This window comes from Anser cygnoides, chromosome 1 (genome assembly GCF_040182565.1).
Source record: "Anser cygnoides isolate HZ-2024a breed goose chromosome 1, Taihu_goose_T2T_genome, whole genome shotgun sequence".
In the NCBI taxonomy this organism is placed as follows: domain Eukaryota; kingdom Metazoa; phylum Chordata; class Aves; order Anseriformes; family Anatidae; genus Anser; species Anser cygnoides.
Genome location: NC_089873.1, coordinates 189,234,936 through 189,253,781, shown reverse-complemented (window position 1 = coordinate 189,253,781; position 18,846 = coordinate 189,234,936). Strand labels below are relative to the sequence as shown.

The 18,846-nt window shown below is 43.0% G+C and overlaps 1 protein-coding gene across 2 annotated transcripts in view; it reads left to right on the top strand.

Moving 5' to 3' along the window:
• Positions 1-8,465: 8,465 nt before the first annotated feature.
• Positions 8,466-18,846, top strand: part of B3GLCT (beta 3-glucosyltransferase) — a 63,422-nt gene continuing 53,041 nt past the window's right edge. For both annotated transcript variants that reach the window (XM_066989719.1, XM_048055305.2), the window contains exons 1-2: positions 8,466-8,952; positions 17,672-17,733. In XM_066989719.1, coding sequence (XP_066845820.1) covers positions 8,481-8,952; positions 17,672-17,733 — 534 coding nt within the window. In that variant the 5' untranslated portion in view covers positions 8,466-8,480. The remainder of the gene's footprint in view (positions 8,953-17,671; positions 17,734-18,846) is intronic.

Here is an 18,846-nt window from a genome sequence, read left to right as displayed (position 1 = left end):
AGAGGATGATTTTGTTCATGTCAAGGGATAGTTGTTAAGTGACTACTCATGGGCAAGAATGGCTGGCAAGCTCAGAGTTGAACCAGTTTACCTTTAATAATGACTGATGCTTCTGCCAAATAATCATTTTAAACCACTGTTTTGCCAAAGTGGGGGCCTCAGGCAGAAAATACCAACTTCGGTGCTATGAGATGGTTTAAAACCCCAGAATTATAGGTTGATTATGTCTGCAGGTATGTGCCTTAAAGGTGTTGTGTCATTTTCTGTTCTTTTCCCTACTATCATAGAATAATAATTTAAGTTGGGAAGGACCTCAGGAGGTCATCTGGTCCAACCCCTCGCTCAGAGCAGGGCTACCTCTGTACCTAGATGAGGTTGCCCAGCCTCCTGTCCAGTAAGTTCTGAATGTCTCCAAGGATGGAGACTTTTCAGCCTCTTTGGGCAAACCTGTCTCACTGTGACTTTTTTCATTACATCCCCTTAGAATTTCCCTCACTCTAACCTGTGACCACTTACTCTTCTTGTGCTCTTTTTGAGAAAAATCTCTAGCTTCCCCTCTGAGGCCTTTTGAATGGCAGCCTTGCCCTCCAGGATTTTGACTGATCCCCCGGCTTGGAGCCATCTGCAAGCATGCTGAAGGTGCATCCCCTCAGGAACTGTTTAGGACAGTGATCAAATAAGGCCACCAGCTGCCTGTATAACCCAGAGCTGTCAGCGTGAAAGCAGCTGCTGTGGTTTATCACTCTGTGCTAAACGTCTTCAGATATCAGGACACAACCTAGCACTGATGTCATTGTCAAAGCTTTATTTGGATCTGAGGTTTGGACTCCCTCCTGTTATTTTGCTCTACACCAGAAAACGTTCCTGACTGATAATGATCATGATTCTATGAAAAGAGGGCTCTTCTACATGCTGGTCCTCTGTATCAGTCCATGCAACTCACTAGCTTTTTAAAACCCTATGTGCCAGGATGCTGTGAGAGTATCCATGTTTCCTGGTTTGAAGCCCACTCCTATAGAAATAGCGTTGGCATTAGCTACTCAACTAGAGATGAGATTTCTCTCAAGTGTCATTAAGATAAGAGCAGAGTATTTATGAAACGATGTAGCTACAAAGCTATGGAAACACATGACTAAATAAGAAAACTACACCTAATCTAGTTACATCAAAATAAAATGTGGAGACTTACCAGCTAGTGAGGATTTTCCAACCTTACTTGTTCCACGGCGTGATTATTGTGCACACCCAAGCTGGATCACAGGAGAACTACTTCAGCTAAAGAATCTAGCTCTTATATTCCAGCCATTGCTTACAGTGTTCTGATGAGAGTATAACCCCCTGAATTTCTTGGGATTATTGGCATTAAAAGTTGTAAGACAGACATACCTCAAAGTCTTTGGTATTGCCATCTTGCAGGATGGATTTTTCCTTGGTTTGAAACCTACTTCGGATGTTGCACACTCTTTGGACATCTCTGAATGCCTACTTGTCTGTCCTACTCTCAGGGATTTTTTTTTCTTCTGCCATGTTGGGATGGCATAACAACTCTTGACTTGGTTCCCAAACCGTCATAGTTTACAGTGCAGATGTAATAAAACTATAAAATATGTGGAAGCCACTTGTGAGAATTGTAATGTTGAGGCAGTAAACTCAGCAGCTGATGGAACCCTTGAGAGACACATCTCAAACAGCATCAAAACAGCAGAAAAATTGCTGAGACAAAATCAGAGAACACTATTTGCCTATCCACTGCAGTGTTCCTTGAGCAGTTCACCTGTTCTTCTCCCTGCCACTATGACTTAGCACACAGCGGAGAAGGGAAGGCAATTCTCTATACCACTCTTTCTTTTCCTGTAGGAACAGAAGAAGAGGAAAGTAGTCAGTATGTCCACTAAGCTCTTTATAATATATGGAAACATTTGGTTCCTATGTCATTTTGCTCACTTAAAGCCCTTGCTGTTCAACTATACTGTGACTCTCTCCGTTGAAAAGGTGGTATTTTCATATATTGATAAAAAGAGACTATCAAGTACTTTAGGACTGATGTTCGTTATTTTCAGATAGCTGCACTCAGCACGGAAAATACAAAGAGCTCAGATACGCTTGGTAGAGGCAATTTTGTGTCAGATGGAAGCAGCAGGAGACAAAACAGGAAAGAGTATCAAGTCTGACAGTTCTTTTAGGCAGGCTGTTCATTTGACCAACGGAGTCGGCAATATGCCCATGGTTTATAATCAAGGCTGAAAAGCTTCGTTCCTCTACATTTGCCTCTAGAAGCATTACCCTTGTTTCTCCTTGACTGTGTGCGATACAAAGACAGATGCAAAAATCATCTTCTCATCACCCAAGAGTCTCAAGAAATTAAAATAATGCTTTTCCCCCCATAATTTTAGCCTGACAGCTATTTGTCTGCAGATACCAATTTTGAAAGAGTTTTCCAAAAATCTAGGACTAAAATAATTTATAACTGAACCATCCTATCAATATCACATGGGATTAAATCACTTAAAACAGTTCTGAACCTAGATACATTTCTAATCAAATTATTTGCTTTTAAAGGTATTATCAAATAAAACTGGACAAAACACTGAGTTTCGAATAGTAGAAAAGCAAAAAAAAAAAAAAAAAAAGATAATTGTACATTGTTGAATGTTACAAAATGTTAACACTATCTTAGGGATAATGTGCTTTATGTGCTGTCCACAGGACACTGACAGTTTGATATATTTTTTTTTGGTAGATTTTTTTTTGGATAGATTAGAAATACTGTAGTAGTTAGAACAAAGCCAAAGAGGAGGTAGAAATTCAGGGGTGCAGAATGACTAAAGTCAACATTCGGACTTTGCACATCTGTGGATGTTCTAAATTACAGTCAGTGAAATTTAAGGGCCGAAACAATATGGCAAGAACAATAAAGGATCAGATTCTGCAACTAAGCTATGATCCTGTGGGAACGAGGGAATGAAGGCTTTGGGGGCCTGGGGAAAGGGAGGAAATTTAGTTTCTAGCTTCACCTTCCAAAGTATTGCAGTATCCAAGGTTGCATCTCTCCTACACAGACCTGTTGTTTTACTGCTATTGCACATTTTAAACCACAAATTTAGGAAACGTTAAACTTGACAAACTGCAGCTACAAGGTTATATTCTTTACGCTACCTGAATAATAAGCATGATCATTTGTTTCTCTGAGATTATGCATTTCAGAAGGTAACTCACATCTGGAATCTGGCAGTCCAGAGGCAAAAGATGTTCAGCGATGCTTGCAAGAATGATCCGATCAGAAATTTCAAGGTGGGGACTAAAAAGGTAGATTGAAGCACTGATGCCTAAAGCAGCTTTCTCAAGATGCTGGGGATCTGTGTCATGAATTGACAGAACTCCTGATTCTCACCCATGGCTTAGTCTTTATGATTCAAAGATGCTGAAATACCTGTATTGTCATGTTCCCTTCTTCCATCCCAAGTCCCAGGTCATTCTCCATAAAGGTTGGATTGAATACCCTAAGGCTTACCTCAAGGTGGAGTCCTCAGTTTTTAATAAAGAGCAGGTGCTTCCCAAATTAACCCCAGAAGGAGAGAGACTAAGGAATTCAGACTGCACTGCGGGCTGCCCCAGGGTTGACTGTAGTGCTGATCTCCCTCAGCATTTTGCTTGTCAGGCTTGCAGCACACACGTGCTCCAATACTGCAATTAGACCAATCCTTCTGAACAAGATGGGGCAAAGCCCAGCCCAAGACACACTGACCCGAGCCACATCCACACCACACAGGGCTTTCCACACTACTGCAGACTTCTCCTGGGGAGAGCTATTTTGAGTGATCCAAATGGGATGAGGGAGTGAAGTTAAGGGCTGAGCAGCGTAGACTATCAGAGCACCCATGATCAAGCTCACTGCCTAGCATTTAACAAATGTAGATGTACTCCTAAGGGTTCAGCTGGATATCATGACGTTAATAGAAAACTATCAATGAATTTTGGTCTCCACTAGCTGAAAACTGAGAAATTCAGTTTCTAGATGCATCTTGTGATTCAAATTAATTGTGCAGTTTTGGACTCATTTGGTTGTTTTTGCTGATTCCTACAGGATTATTCACAGCCTCAGGTTTGGACCCTGCTTATATCACTTGCTGAGCTGGACAAAGGGGTGAAACTGCAGCAGCCTGAGGAAGAGCTGGAACGGAGCGCAACTTGTGTGACTAACAGGCATGTCCCACTGCTGAAAAGGCCTTCCTGCCCCATCCATTGCAAGAAACCACGCAAGTGCACTGTCATTCCTGGATTAGTTCAACATATTTCAAATGGATGATATAACAAATTAGTTTCAGTCAAGTTCTCCACCTCAGTAATTGTTCTTGTTTCTGGTTCATTATTTCCCTTTGCTTTTTCCATATTATAGCCCTGCAGGAATAGATGACGAAGCCATTTGAGTATCCTGAATCGCTGTTGGGCTGCCTGTGCTCAAAGTCAAACCACCCTTGCACCGCATGCCAGCCCAGCTGGTCTCAAGTGGACTTGGTTGTCATCTTCTACCTTGGAACTTCTCCCACTGTTGCATTTTTTCTAACACGACTATCTGAGCATTTTGTTCTGGGCTAGAAACATTATCTGTTCTTTGGTTTATGTAAAGGAAGGACTGAATAAAACATTAGCCTAAATGGCACAGTTGGAATACAAGTTTATATTGTGAAAGCTTATCCTTATGCTTTGTATAATAATAAACACTTGCTATAACTACTACAAGCTTCTTTCTCCATTGGGACTCTGGATTCTCTATCTTCTTGCAGCCACTTGATACATGAAAAAGATTAAAATAGTAACACTGAATCTATTAAAAGGTGTAAAGACTGAAATTTACCATGTGCAGGGTCCTGTTGATCTCTAACTGTTTAGGCCCATAAAGTGGTTTTAGGACCGAAATAACAGGTGAAAAGTTGTCCCCATTCAAATCATGGACAATTTTTAATTGGTGAAATATTGCTCTGTCTTTTGGATCAAACTGTCAAGCTGAAGTAAAGCAGCAAATCTTCCACAAAGTGGTAAGTAAAAAATCTCAGAAATTCTACAGGCCTCGTAATCACACAGTTTACACTACAATACTAAATTTTATTGACTAAAATATAGTAAATTGGATGTAAAATTTCTGTAACACACATGCTATTGCAAATTTTCAGAAGACACAGTCATTTACTTTTTTCATTACTCTTTTTCCAGAAAGTCCTAATTTACTTTTAGTTCTGGAAAACATGCCTTTTTTTTGCTTTGTTTTCTTCTAAAAATGTCATTGTGAAGAATAATTTATCTGAAATGCTTAATTTGTATTTAATATCTGGAAAAGACATCCTATAAGGACAAAGTAAATTCGATGTGCATAACTCTACGCATATATATTTGACAGTATTTCTTTGGGATTTGTAGTCCCCCTAATTAATCTAAAACATGGGACAGCATCAGTGCTACATTTGAATTAGTTATTAATGTATGATTATAATATAATGTAATATTATCAGGAAAGGATGTTTAGTGTTGCTCTGAACTTCTGTATTCCTTACCAGAAAGTTCCTTATTTTCATCCTTCCTGAAATGGAAACTCCCAGTGGAGTAGTTAGAACAACAGACATCCATAATCTGAGTTTGTACGTACAGTAGAATCGAAGAAAAGGATTTATTTCTTCCCCTTCCCAGCCTTGAATATAAAACATTTAAGTGGTATTTTTCTTAACAGTTGGAGAACATTATGATTCATGTAAGAGTTCCATATTTTGGGTAAGGTTGTTACAGTGAAATTTCTGTTATACTTGAAAGAAACCAAAACATTGGCTACGTCCCATCTTTTTTCTCTTCCTTCCTTCCTTCCTTCCTTCCTTCCTTCCTTCCTTCCTTCCTTCCTTCCTTCCTTCCTTCCTTCCTTCCTTCCTTCCTTCCTTCCTTCCTTCCTTCCTTCCTTCCTTCCTTCCTTCCTTCCTTCCTTCCTTCCTTCCTTCCTTCCTTCCCTTCCCTTCCCTTCCCTTCCCTTCCCTTCCCTTCCCTTCCCTTCCCTTCCCTTCCCTTCCCTTCCCTTCCCTTCCCTTCCCTTCCCTTCCCTTCCCTTCCCTTCCCTTCCCTTCCCTTCCCTTCCCTTCCCTTCCCTTCCCTTCCCTTCCCTTCCCTTCCCTTCCCTTCCCTTCCCTTCCCTTCCCTTCCCTTCCCTTCCCTTCCCTTCCCTTCCCTTCCCTTCCCTTCCCTTCCCTTCCCTTCCCTTCCCTTCCCTTCCCTTCCCTTCCCTTCCCTTCCCTTCCCTTCCCTTCCCTTCCCTTCCCTTCCCTTCCCTTCCCTTCCCTTCCCTTCCCTTCCCTTCCCTTCCCTTCCCTTCCCTTCCCTTCCCCTTCCCTTCCCTTTCCTTTCCTTTCCTTTCCTTTCCTTTCTTTCCTTCTTTCTTTTTCTTTTTTTCTTATTGATTGCTGAGCAGGGAAACATTCGAATATGGGTGTTTCTTAACCATCTTGAAAGTGAGAAGTATCGTGTTTATCCCAAATGTTGAGGGCACGATCTTTGTGACATGCACACTTACAGAAACCAGCACAGAACAGAGAAATAGGAGAAAAGGCAGGAAACGTGCCTGAAACCTACAGGGAAAAACAATCAAATGCAGATATACATATGCAGATATGCAGAAGGATTCATAACTTTTAGAGAATTAGAGAATTTAGAGAATTCTCTAAATCAGAATTTCGAAAATTAGAATTAGAGAAACATAGTATGAAAGTTTCTACTTCTTTTGTATAAGAATTGTTCTCGAGGCCAGTAACGTATTTAGTGAATCAGAATGTCAGCTACAAGAGATTGTTCTGTAAGGGAAATAACAAACTGGTTGCTCACTCTCATGTCCAATTTTCCCTTTCTCTTCAACCACCAGTAATATAAGATGGATCTATGCAAATAGATTTAGCAAGTCTTATTCCCTAGGGAAGTCTGGCTAATATATTTCTATTGAGGTAGTTTTAAAGGGAAGTGTGAAGTCTGCTACCAAGTTACGGTGATATAGATGTGCTTGCCTGAACTTGCAGTGAGAGTGAACATTTATCACTATGAAAAGTTTTCCATTCATCTTCAAAATCACCTCTCTGGCATACTTAAGGTACCCTACTGAATGCTTGATCTGTCAGGAAAAGAAGGCAGTATATCTAAAAGCTGCAGAGTATTTATGAAGGGTCTAGGTCGGGTACCATGCTGTTGGCCTTACTGAATTAAAAACATAGGAAGTTTATGGTTTACCTGGAGGTTGAACCAGATGTGTCCAGTGAGATCAGTGGGTACTGAGTGATTGGGTTGGTAGGAGGGGAGTGTCTGTGATGGAAATTTGTATTTAATGTGAAAAAACGTGTACATACAGAGTTGGGTGGAATTCATGGCTATGAGTACCCAGTGTGTAAGCAATTGTTACCTCGGCATGCCAGGTGTCACACTCTAAATTGTGTTTAAGGGCACAGAGGAAACACACCTTACGTGTAAGTAAAACCAAGAATTTTTTGTTAAATAAAAGGTAAAGGATCTCATCATTATTAATGCAGACCTAGTTGGTACAAATGAAAAGAATGATAGTGAATGGTGAAAAAATGACAGTTTAGTTAACATTGTACATACACCGCCTGGTTTCTATTCCTTTTCCTGGTGTTATGCTCACTGTTCTGCTGCTCCTCTGGGTCTGAAGGCTGGCAGTTTCATTCTGGTGCTGGGGACATCACAGCAAGTTGTCAGCCTGAGGAGTCTTTCACTGGGAAGAATATGATGTTCGTGTTGGTGGCTGCTTCATCCTCACTCCAGAATACATGTGGGGTCACTTTTTGTTTGTGAACAAGCTTTCGTATTAGTGATCTTTCTTCAATGATTTGCAGCTGAAGAAAGACAGACAATTGTACATGTAGTCTTGGACACCTGGTCGATTAGAGAGCAAGCTGTCACAGCTTAACAAAGTGAAATAAAGGTGCGGGCAGGTCAAGAAAGTTCAGACTGGCTGCAGCCCCGAGGCCTTGCAAATTCACTACAAAACTGACGGCCTGCTCATGGCAGTACAAGGGCTATGTGGTTACACGGAGTTATGAGATGGCTGCCTGGAGGCTTAGCATACTCTGGGGCAACGCTTTGTGAGGCATTTAGAGATGTACTAGGCCACTTGTTAATTTGGACCCTGTTCCTGTAAGAGTGCTGGATATCATTTGTTTGACAATATTTAAGTTTGCTCATGAGAAATGAAGAATAAAAAAAAACTTCTTTAAATTGAACAATGTAGAAACCTTGTTGGAGGACCTCCTGTGGAGTTTGTAATTGAGCATTGAGAATTAAAGACATCTTAATTGGTTTTGGTAATGGCTGCTTGATGTTTGATACTGGTTATGGAGAGCTGTGCTTATCAGGATGATTTGGTGTTCTAATATTGCGAACTTAATCCGTAACTATATGGTCCGTAACTTTACAGTCCGTAACCATACAGTCCATAACGATAAATGGGGGTATGTGTCATAACTAACGGTTTTAAAATTAAGCCGTACCCTTCGGCCGGAGCCGCCCCTCAGGCAGGCACCAACCAGAGGGGCGCGGGGCCTCCTGCGGGCCCCGGCAGCGAGAGGCCGGAGCCGGCGGGGAGGAGCGGCCGCTGCCGCCCGCCAGAGGGCGCCGCGGCCCCACGCCGCCTCCCTCCCTCCCTCCCTTCCTCCTCCTCCTCCTCGTCCTCCTCCTCCTCCTCCCGGCGCTGGCGCCCGGTCCTGCCGGGCCCTGGCGGGGGAGGGAGGGGAGGAGGGCGGGCAGGCGGCGGCACCGCCACCAGCCGGAGGCCGCTCGGCAGAGGCGGGCAGCGCCGTGCCCCCCGCTCCTCTCCTTCCCCCGCCGCGATGCCTCGGCAGCCCGGCTGCGAGCGCTGGCTCCTCATCGCCGCTTGCGCCCACGTCTTCGTCCTCCTCCCGCCGCCCCGTACCCGCGGTGAGTGACCGGGGGCCGGGACGCCATGGCGAAGTGAAGGGAGGAGGGCACGGGACGGAGCCCCTGGGGCTGGGACGGGAAGGGGGGGACACCCCGTCCCTTAACCCTTCCCCTCAACTTTGTTGGAGGGCGGGCAGCGGGGCCCGGCCGCTCGGGCTCCCCTCAGCGGCCCCGGCGCTGTGGTGCCTCTGAGGGCCGGTGCCGGCGCCGCTTCCCGCCCCGGGGCCGCCTGAGGGGAGGCGGCCGCGGCTCCGCGGCGAGGAGCGGGCAGGGGGCAGCCCTGGGCGGCCCTCAGAGAACCCCTTCCCTCAACAACCCTTCCCTCAACAACCCCTGCCCTCATCAACCCTTCTTTCAACAACCCTTCCCTCAACAGCGTGTGGAAACTCCCCCCGGAGCCCTATGTGGAAGAGCACCGGACCGAGAGCGGGTGTTTCTGAGGGGGGGGGGAACGCCGCCCGGTTAAAATGTCAGCGCGAAGGGAAAAATAAAATCTCATTTCTTGATGTGGCTTGATTTCTAGAGACCTTTTTAATCTGTCTAGGCAGGTGGGGGAAGATTGCAAGAGGAGGGTATGTCAGCAGTCAGCTCGCCACGGGCTCTTGGAGTTAGGAGCTGTTGCCTGAAGTGCGGAAAGCAGAAATAAATGTTTACAGCTGCTCTGTTTCTCGTTATTTGTGTTCCCAAATGCATCCAGGCTCTGTCAGCATAGGCTCATCACTTTATTCTGGATCTTTGGGTGTGATTGCCTTCTGCTGTAGGTTGGCTCGTGGATCAAAATCCTGCCGGAGAAACCTCATGCAAATAAATCTAGTTTTTAGCAAAGCAAAAGGGTGATATTTAGATTTTTGCCTCATAAAACATTTTTCCTTTTACCCATACAGCTTGGGCTTTGCAGTCGTGATACCCTACTGCTTTTCCTGAAGCTGTATTCCATGCCTCTAAGAATAAGTAATTTTTCCTCCAGTGGTTCAGCAAGATGCTATTGCACTCATAACTTCTAAGAGGAGTGTGATAACGCTCTGAGGATAGCAGCTTCAATTTCCCTGTGTGTATAAGTGTATATAAATATATTTTGTAGATAGAAGTGGAAAAGCTTGTGTTCTTGCTTGCGCAGTTATCTCTTGCTTGGTAGATATTGCTATAAAATTTGCTTACCTGAAGCTTTTTGCAGTATCAGGGCTTTCTTCCATTTTTTAAATATCCTTTTATTTTAAAATCCTTTCTTTTGTAAGTATTGTAGACTTTTGAGATGGCAAGGATAACAAGTTTGCAAATTGGAAATCATTTGGATTTCATTTCAGAGGAGGAAACAGCATGTCTGTTAGTAGTTATTTTATAAATTCCAGCTTGCAGGTGACAACTTGCAGAATGGGAAGATGTATTCAGGTGATTTTGTTTGGTCTAGCTTTCAGACGATCAGAAGGAATAGTGATGATGCTTTTTCTTCCATGGTTTTCCTTTGGTCACCTTTTATAAAGATACTGGTGTATACAACGCTCGCACAGACATTTCAGTGCTTTACAAGTGGTGATTTTAGCTGACTTCTTTGTATATGTGCTATCAGCTTAGAGAAATATAGTAAAAAAAAAAAAAAAAAGAGTTGCTTTTATTTTACAAAAAGCTTCAGATGTTGGAAATTTGCTTGCATTCCCCCTTCCCCCTGCTTTCTCCCCAGTCTTCAGCCTTACCTGGCTAGATCAGGGTCTTTGATGCTTATAGGGTAGCAACAATAAAGAAATGTCATAAAAACATGGATGTAAATACATAAAAAAACTAATTTATTTTGCCTGCTAGTGCTCTCACGCTGTCTCATTATGGAAGATCCTATCCCTTTGACTGACAGTGGCAGTGCAGATTTTCTCTGGAATCACGTCAATCTGTAGACTCTTATGTTCTTTGAAAATATGGGGGGAAGAAAAACAAGCAGCCTCCAACCAAAGCAAAAATAGGCCTTTCATTAAGTTATATTTAGAAGTATAAGGAAATTGTTTTAAATGTTTTGTCTGTTGTGCACAGCTTTTGTTATTTGAAGTGATTATTGATTGTGGTTTTGCAGTACGTAAGCCATAGAATCACAACTTTTCTGTAGCTCATTTAAGTCAACCCACGGCTTGGTGAAGTGGTTCAGGCAGCCTTGAATCAGACCATCGGAGAGAAGAGCACCGGAAGCGTTGCCTGGAATGGTTTTGTCTACGAAGGCAAAAGAAGTAACTCTTCAGTTAACAACATCTTTTGCACTTAAAGGACACATAATCATTGTTTATACTTGAAAGGGTAATTCTAAAAAAGAGAATTGTTTCTAGTTTTATAACATGGTTTTATTACATTATACAGTATGTTGTACTTTAATGCTGCAGTATTTATTTCCACTTCCCTAGCAGTTTGTTGGTACATATTCATGCAGTTCAGCTGCTGAATAATGAAAATAAATGGTTGTGGATTTTTAATTTATTTTATTTTATAGTGCCATAAGCAAATCTCCTTGCTCACCAAAATTTTGGTTGAAATAATGGAATGATTGAGAAAACTAATTAGCAATTGAAACTGCTTGTATTCCATTCTCTGATTAAATTTCCAATTTTTGTGGAAATTGATTCAGAAATGTTGTCTGGCATTTCAGTTGATTTTGGTCCTACTTTCAAAGGAAATAAAGATAAGCTTGATGAAGAGAAAGAGCTTTAAAATCTGTCTGAAGTTTCTTTGCTTTCCTTTCTTAGCCTCAGTCCTCGAGCAGCTAGCAGAAGGAGGTGAGGACTAGCAATTGACATGTTCAGCTTCTGGCTGCATGTGCCAGAGCTAGTAAATAGCTGCCTGTGCTAACAAATGTCAGTGAACACAATGCATTAAGTAATGAAGTGACAAAACAAAATTACAGCTTGCATTTAACACGGTGCTGGTGGGTTTTTGTTTGTTTGTTTTATGTTTTTCTGCTTTAGATAGCTTTGTTTGTGAGAAATTGTACGGTTTATCATCCTAACCTTTTTGATCATGGTGGTGCCTAGAGAGTTTGAACTATTACCAGGTAATTAGTTTCTTTGTGTTAATATATTTTCTCTGTGCCCCTCGATAAGTCAGTGGCCCACTTGAGGTTTGTATTTCCTCAACAGAATCAAAGGGAGAGGGGCAAATCCTGGCTTTGGCAGAGGTACCTTTAACTCGCAGAGATTGGTGCCTTTCCTAGGGAATTCTCTACTGAAATAAATCTGCTGCAGTTTTCTGAATTAGTAATGGTATTTGGGCATGAAAAGTTACTTTTTTTTTTTAACAGTAGCATCTGTAAGTTCCCAGACATTGGTCATCCCTCTCAGTTTGTGTACCATACACACAACAAAAAGATATTCTTTCCACAGAGCTTATAGTTTCTACCTGTGTTGTGCAACTGAGTGCTCATGACCTGTGTCTGTAGTTAGAGTTTTTCTGTCTGTTTTTTCTTTTCTTAGAATTTTTCTCTGCTTCTGGGCATACCCTTTTCAGAAACTTATGGGGAATTAATTGTGGGTGGATGAATTCGCCTTAGAGATGACCACTGGCTTTCAGGCACTGTATTTCCCTTCAACCCTGTGACCCCTTTGTTGGTGAGTGTTACACCAGCTGGACTTAGCACGTTCTCCTCACTCCACCCTTTTCCTGATAAATCCCTAAAAGAGGATATTTGTGTCCAGGCTGAGAGATCAGGTTGCTTAGCCAGAGCAGTTCGTCTTGGCCGTATGTTAGTAAGACTTGTTACCCCACAAGTACATACCTGTGTAATCCTGAAGCTGCTTTACTCATACCAAATTACATTGTGTGATCATAATGGATTTGCTTACAATGTTGTACAGGGACCGTGGCATAATCATCACTAAAATAAACTCATATGCTCTGCCTGAGCGAAAAGCTCAGATGCTGTTGGGTGGAGACTCTTGAGGCTTCTTTGGAGTGTCTTTGGGGGTCAGTTGAGCTTCAGTAGTTTAAAAATAATCAGAACAGTGCTTATCTCATCCTTAAAATGAATTAGCTGGAAAAAAAAATCTTCCTATAATATTTAAAGTAAAAGATACAGAATCATTTAAATAAGTTTAATTCTTGGAAAAGATGGGGAGGCAGCATGTTTGAAATCTCTGTAATGGTAAAAGTATAGAGAGAGACTTAACATTCATCACTGTCAGAGTTCAGTTTGTTTAATAAATGGTACGTGTCGGTGTTGAACTTGTGCTTTATTAAGGTCAGCTGCAACAAAAATCATTTTCAGCCAGGCATATTCAGTTGACCGCCCTCCTCAACAGTACAGAACGATTGGTGTGGGAGATGGTCCAGGACAGCTGGCTGATTTTGAAAGTTCACCTCTTGGAAGGTTAAGAACGGTCCATCCCCACGTGCAGGAAGGCAAGCGAAGATGGCAAGAAGCCCACATGTATGAAAAAGTTCCTGATAAAACTCAGACACAAAATGTAGAGGCAAGGTCAGGTCACCCTGGGAGTAACACAGAGATGCTGAGTGTGGGGTTAGGAAAGCAAAAGCCCACCCGCAGTTGAATCTGGTGAGGGACGTGGAAGGCAAGAAGGGCTTCTACAGCTGCACTGGCAGCAAAAGGGAGGCTGGGAAAAATGTGGGCTTGCTGCTGAATGGGGGAAGTGAACCAGCAAGACAGGATGTAGAAGACCAAGGCAAAGAAGGTTTTGAGTTCCTCATCTCTACTGGTAAGGCCAGTACTACTTCAGCAATCCCAGGGCCATAAGACGCATCAGAAAGCCCGAACCAAGAAGACTCAGCCTTACTGGAGTAGGGCCAGTTTAGGGAACACTTAAACAAACAGGACATCCAGAAGCCCATGGGAGCGCTGATGGAGCTTGGCAGCGTCGTTGCAAGGCCACTCTTGACTATGAGAGCAAATATCACACTTGTCTTCAAGAAGGGCAAGAAGGAGAATCCTTGTGTCCTGGTTTGGGCTGGGATAGAGCTAATTTCCTTTGTAGAGGCTCAAGTGGTGCTGTCCTTTGGACTTTTGATGAAAACCGTGTTGATAACACAGGGATGTTTTAGTTGCTGCAGAGCAGCGCACACACAGAGCCAAGGACTGTTCAGCTCCTCGCGCTGCCCTGGCAGTGAGGTACCTGGGGGTGCACGAGGAGCTGAGAGAGGATGCAGCCAGGACCCTAACGTATTCCATGCCACATGGCACCATGCCGAGCAGTAAAACTGGGGGGAAGTTGGCCAGGGGGTGACCATTGCTTGGGGTCTGGCTGGGCATCGGTCAGCGGGTGGTGAGCAATTCCATTGTGCGTCACTTGGTTCATGTATTCTATCATTATTTTCCCTTGCTTTTCTGCCCTGCTGTACTGTCTTTATCTCAACCCAAGAGGTCTGCCTTTTTTCTGATTCTCTGCCCCATCCCACGGTGGACTCTGATGATCAGCTGCCTGCCAGCTTAAAGCACAGTGCCGTGTCGCTTCAATCCCTGTGAAGGTGGTGGAGCAAATAGGCCTGGAAGCCCTTTCCAGACATGTGAAGGACAAGAAGTTGATCAGGAAATGTCAGCATGTTTTTATGAAGGGGAAATGATGCTTGAGCAACCCCACGGACTTCTGCAATGAAATGACTGCAGTGGTGGATGTGGGGAAAGCAGTAGGTGCTGTTTATCTCAGCTTTAGCCAGGAGTTCAGCACCGCCTGCCGTAATGTCCTCCTGCCTGGACAGCGGTGCAGAGCGCACCCCCAGCAGGTCTGCATATGTTGCGAATGAAGAGGAGGTACCGGCTGCCTGTGCTGCCATTCAGAGGGACCTCAACAGGCTGGAGAAGTGGGATGACAGGAATCCCATTAACTTCAGTTCAAAGGGGATGTCATGTCCTTCCCCTGGGGAGGAACTGCCCCCCCCACCAGTGCACACGGGGAGCTTGCTGTCTGGCCAGCAGCTCTGCAGCAAGGAGCCGGGGCTCCTGGTGGACAAAGCTGACCAGGAACCTGCACTGTGCCATGTACTGTGTTCAGTTTTGGGCCCCTCAGTACAAGAAGGACATCGAGGCCCTGGAAGGTGTCCAGAGAAGGGCTACAAAGCTGGTGAAGGGCCTGGAACACAAGTCCTGTGAGGAGCGGCTGAGGGCACTGGGGTTGTTGTGTCTGGAGAAGAGGAGGCTCAGGGGAGACCTCATCGCTCTCTGCAACTACCTGAAAGGAAGGTGTGGGGAGCTGGGGGTCAGCCTCTTCTCACAGATAACTAGTGATAGGACTAGAGGGAATGGCCTCAAGTTGCTCTAGGGGAGGTTTAGGTTGGAAATGAGGAGACATTTCTTCTCAGAAAGAGCAGTCAGGCATTGGGACGGGTTGCCCAGGGAGGTGGTGGAGTCACCGTCCCTGGGGGTGTTCAAGGAAAGGTTGGACGTGGTGCCTGGGGACATGGTTTAGTGGGTGACATTGGTGGTAGGGGGATGGTTGGACCAGATGATCTTGGAGGTCTTGTCCAACCCTAATGATTCTGTGACTATGACAAGGGTGGTTAGCAGGCCAAGGGAGGTGATTCTTCCCATCTGCTCAGTGCTGGTGAGGCTCACCTTGAGTGCAGTGTCCAGTCTTGGGCTTCCCAGTATAAGAGAGACATGAATGTACTGGAGTGAGGCCAGCAAAGGACCGCGAAGGTTGTTAATGGGCCTGACATACGAGGAAAGGCTGAGAGAACTGGGGCTGCTCAGCCTGCAGAGGAGAAGGCTCAGGGAATGTCTTTCTAACGTGAGTAAACACCTGTACAGGGCAGGCGGGGGAGTAAAGAAGATGCCTTGATTGGTGTGGTTGTAGTAAATGGTCTGCAGAAGTCCTTTGCAACCTTAAGTGTTGTGTGGTTCTGTGATACACAGATGAAATAGGCTGTTAAAATAATTCCTTGAGGAGCTTTACATGTGTTCTCAGAAAACACAGTATGGAGCAGGTCTTTTTTTTCCAGTTTATCCGAGTCTTGTTTGTTTTGTTTCAAGCGTCACACACACTAAAATTTTATAAATCCTAGGAGCTGTGTGACACGAGTTATTCAATGTTACGGTGAGACAGGCAGCGCCGCCTGTCAGTCACAGCTGTTTCAGGTCTCTGTATGCCATTCCTCCTGTGCAGAATGAAAACAAACCCATAAACCCATGAAATTTCGGCTCGCGTTCACTTTTGCAAGTAAGCCAAATGTACGTGGTGATTCTTCTTGTTAATGCTGTGCAATGAAGACGTTTCTCAGAATAAGGGTGTTGGTGTTTATCTTGTAATTTGGATCGTGTCTAGTAGAATGTGTGGGTCTGGTTTGGGTAAGGGAAGATATCCCTTATCTGGTGTCCTAGGGAGTGTTAGGCTGGAAGAAGAGGATGAAAATGATCAGAACACGCAGTGAGAAAGGGATTTAATAGTCAGATCGAGATACTTGCTGTGCCCTTTTGAAAGAGAAGTGCGAAACGTTTCCTCAGCCTGACTTTTGGGGTGGAAGGGGGGGGGGGGGTGACCCCTATTTGTACCCTGCGTTCTTCTTCGTGGCTTGATGTCTTATTGAAATGTGGCTATGGCCAACATGAGTCTACCGTGGTAAAATAAGTTTGGGGATGTCTACATCTAGTGGTGTGGTTTGAGATGACCTAAGGGGTCAGTGTGAAACACAGCTCCTGGATATTTCGTCAAATTTGGTCTCCAGTTGAAACAGCATAGGATTAGAGGCAATCAGAGGTGGAGCATCACAGGCTTTGCACAATCTTGTCTTCTCCTTCTCCTACATTCCAGATTTCCAGCCTAAGGAACTGAGAGTTGCTGGTAATTCACTTTGAAATCAGTTTCAGATGGTAAATAATTTAAAATTGCAGTGAGACACTCCACTTGAATCTGTTGTTTTTTCTCAGTTTTTAAGAAAATCATCTACTTGACTGTGACGAGTTGTACCTTTAGTTCCTTCCAAGTCATAGCAATTAGCTTTAATTTGCGTATCTTCAGTACATTCAAGAAAAAGAGTCGTTATGAAGAACCTTAGCAAAGCTTTCTTATGTTAATAGGATTACAGTTTTACAAATGAGCAAACTGAGACAAATCGATTAGAGTACATCAACAGGAAGGCAATCAAAAAAATTATAGAACCCTTTCTTAGTTTTTTTTTTTTTTTCCCTAATGCAAACCAAAGGATATGCTTAGGGAGGTGTCAGTGTAAAAGACTTAGGATACTAAGTTTGTGCAAATCTGCTCTGCTGGGTCTCTTCTTTTTTAAAACACTTATTTGGGTCTCTAAAACATCAGCAATTTAGACTGTTGTCCAAAGACTGCATTCAAGATTTATATTAACCGTCTTCAAGTTGGACTCAGATTTACATCAGTGATGTCATTCCTGTGGTTCTGACTGAAGCTTTGATAATCCAAGCCTTCACCTAAAGGCAGAGTGGAATACAGGTCCCCATGTGATAGCACATTATGCTCTTGTCAGGTGAACTACTGTACCGAACAGATGTGTGTGTATTTTTTTAATGGGATTTTCTTGCCTTGAAGCCAAGGTAAATTGGCTTCACATCAGAGTGATTTTGGTTTTTTTAAAAATGTGCAGGAATAGAATTGTCAGGCATGAAAAGTATAGATTTTGTCAGAAAGGACTGCCTTAGTTCCTGTAAGATTATCAATATAGTATCATATAATGTGAAAAATTGCACATTTTTTTTTCTTTTTCTGTGGAGCTTTGTCAAGTGTGAAAATGAGCTCCTATAATATTTAAAAACATCTGCTCTTTCTTTCAGCTTTTGCCGTAAGTGTAGTTCTTGAAGATGCAGAAGATAAGACTGAACTACCAGTGCTGCAGGTAATAAATTTTAATTGCCAGAGCAGAAACATTTTACAGCCGTTATAAAATCATCTAGAAGAGACCAGAGGAAAAAGTCTTAACATCTGTGACATTGTTAGGACTTCAGTGGTGCTCATTGTCACTTGTTGTCCTGGTCTGTCAAGCAAGTAAGATGTCTTTCCCGGGACACACTGTACATGTAATACTACTACAATACTACTCTTCTGGTATTGTTAGCATCTTAACTTATCCCCTGGATTCTTAGAATGACTGGAATAAACTTATACTTGCCACCTTTGATTCTTTCTTACATTGGATTTTCTAATTGTTGATATTTTTATTAAGAGAATTAGTTTTTAAAAGTTTTAATGTGGAACAAAATTATAATTGAGAAGATTTATTTTCTTTTTCCAAGAGAACCTGAGGAGTACATTAGAAACTTATAATAAAAACCCCTGCTGTTTGGCTTAGCTTCTACAGGTTGATAGTGTTATTACATGCTGTCCAGAATAGTTTTTGAGCATCTCTCTTACTGGTTAGAGATGTGTCATCCTTTCTTCTCCATTTTGTTAACTGTACTATACATTGAGAGGGAAATGGCTGCCTTCCTGTCAGATTAGCTTTATTGCTACCCAGATCACATCTCAGGTAATGCTCGCTTATGAAATTTCAAATTAACAGATTAGAAGAACAAATGGTCAGAGCTAGCCCTGCCGTTCAATTAAAGAGCGTAATGTGTGTGTGCATGCATGTCTTTTAATAGACCTCTACATGCAAATTTATATATATATGTACACATACGTGCACGTGTATACATTTGTAACAGAAGTGTGTGTTTACATAGAAGATTTAATGGAGAAAAATCAAATAAAAATCCTGGAACTAATCAGGAGTTAGAATCTATAACAAGCCATTTAAATCTAGTGATCTCACATCAGATGCAATAAAAGAATGGTCAGAGATGTGTGTTTCTAAATAGCTTTTGCTCTTGATGATGATTGCTGAATCTGTAGTAAATTAATTGCAAACTGCTGATATGCTGTCATGTATATGGCAGACAAGATAGCGTCATCATGGTTTCGTTACTCTTTGTGAAATGCCAGAACCACCTCAATCCAGCATAAATGTTAA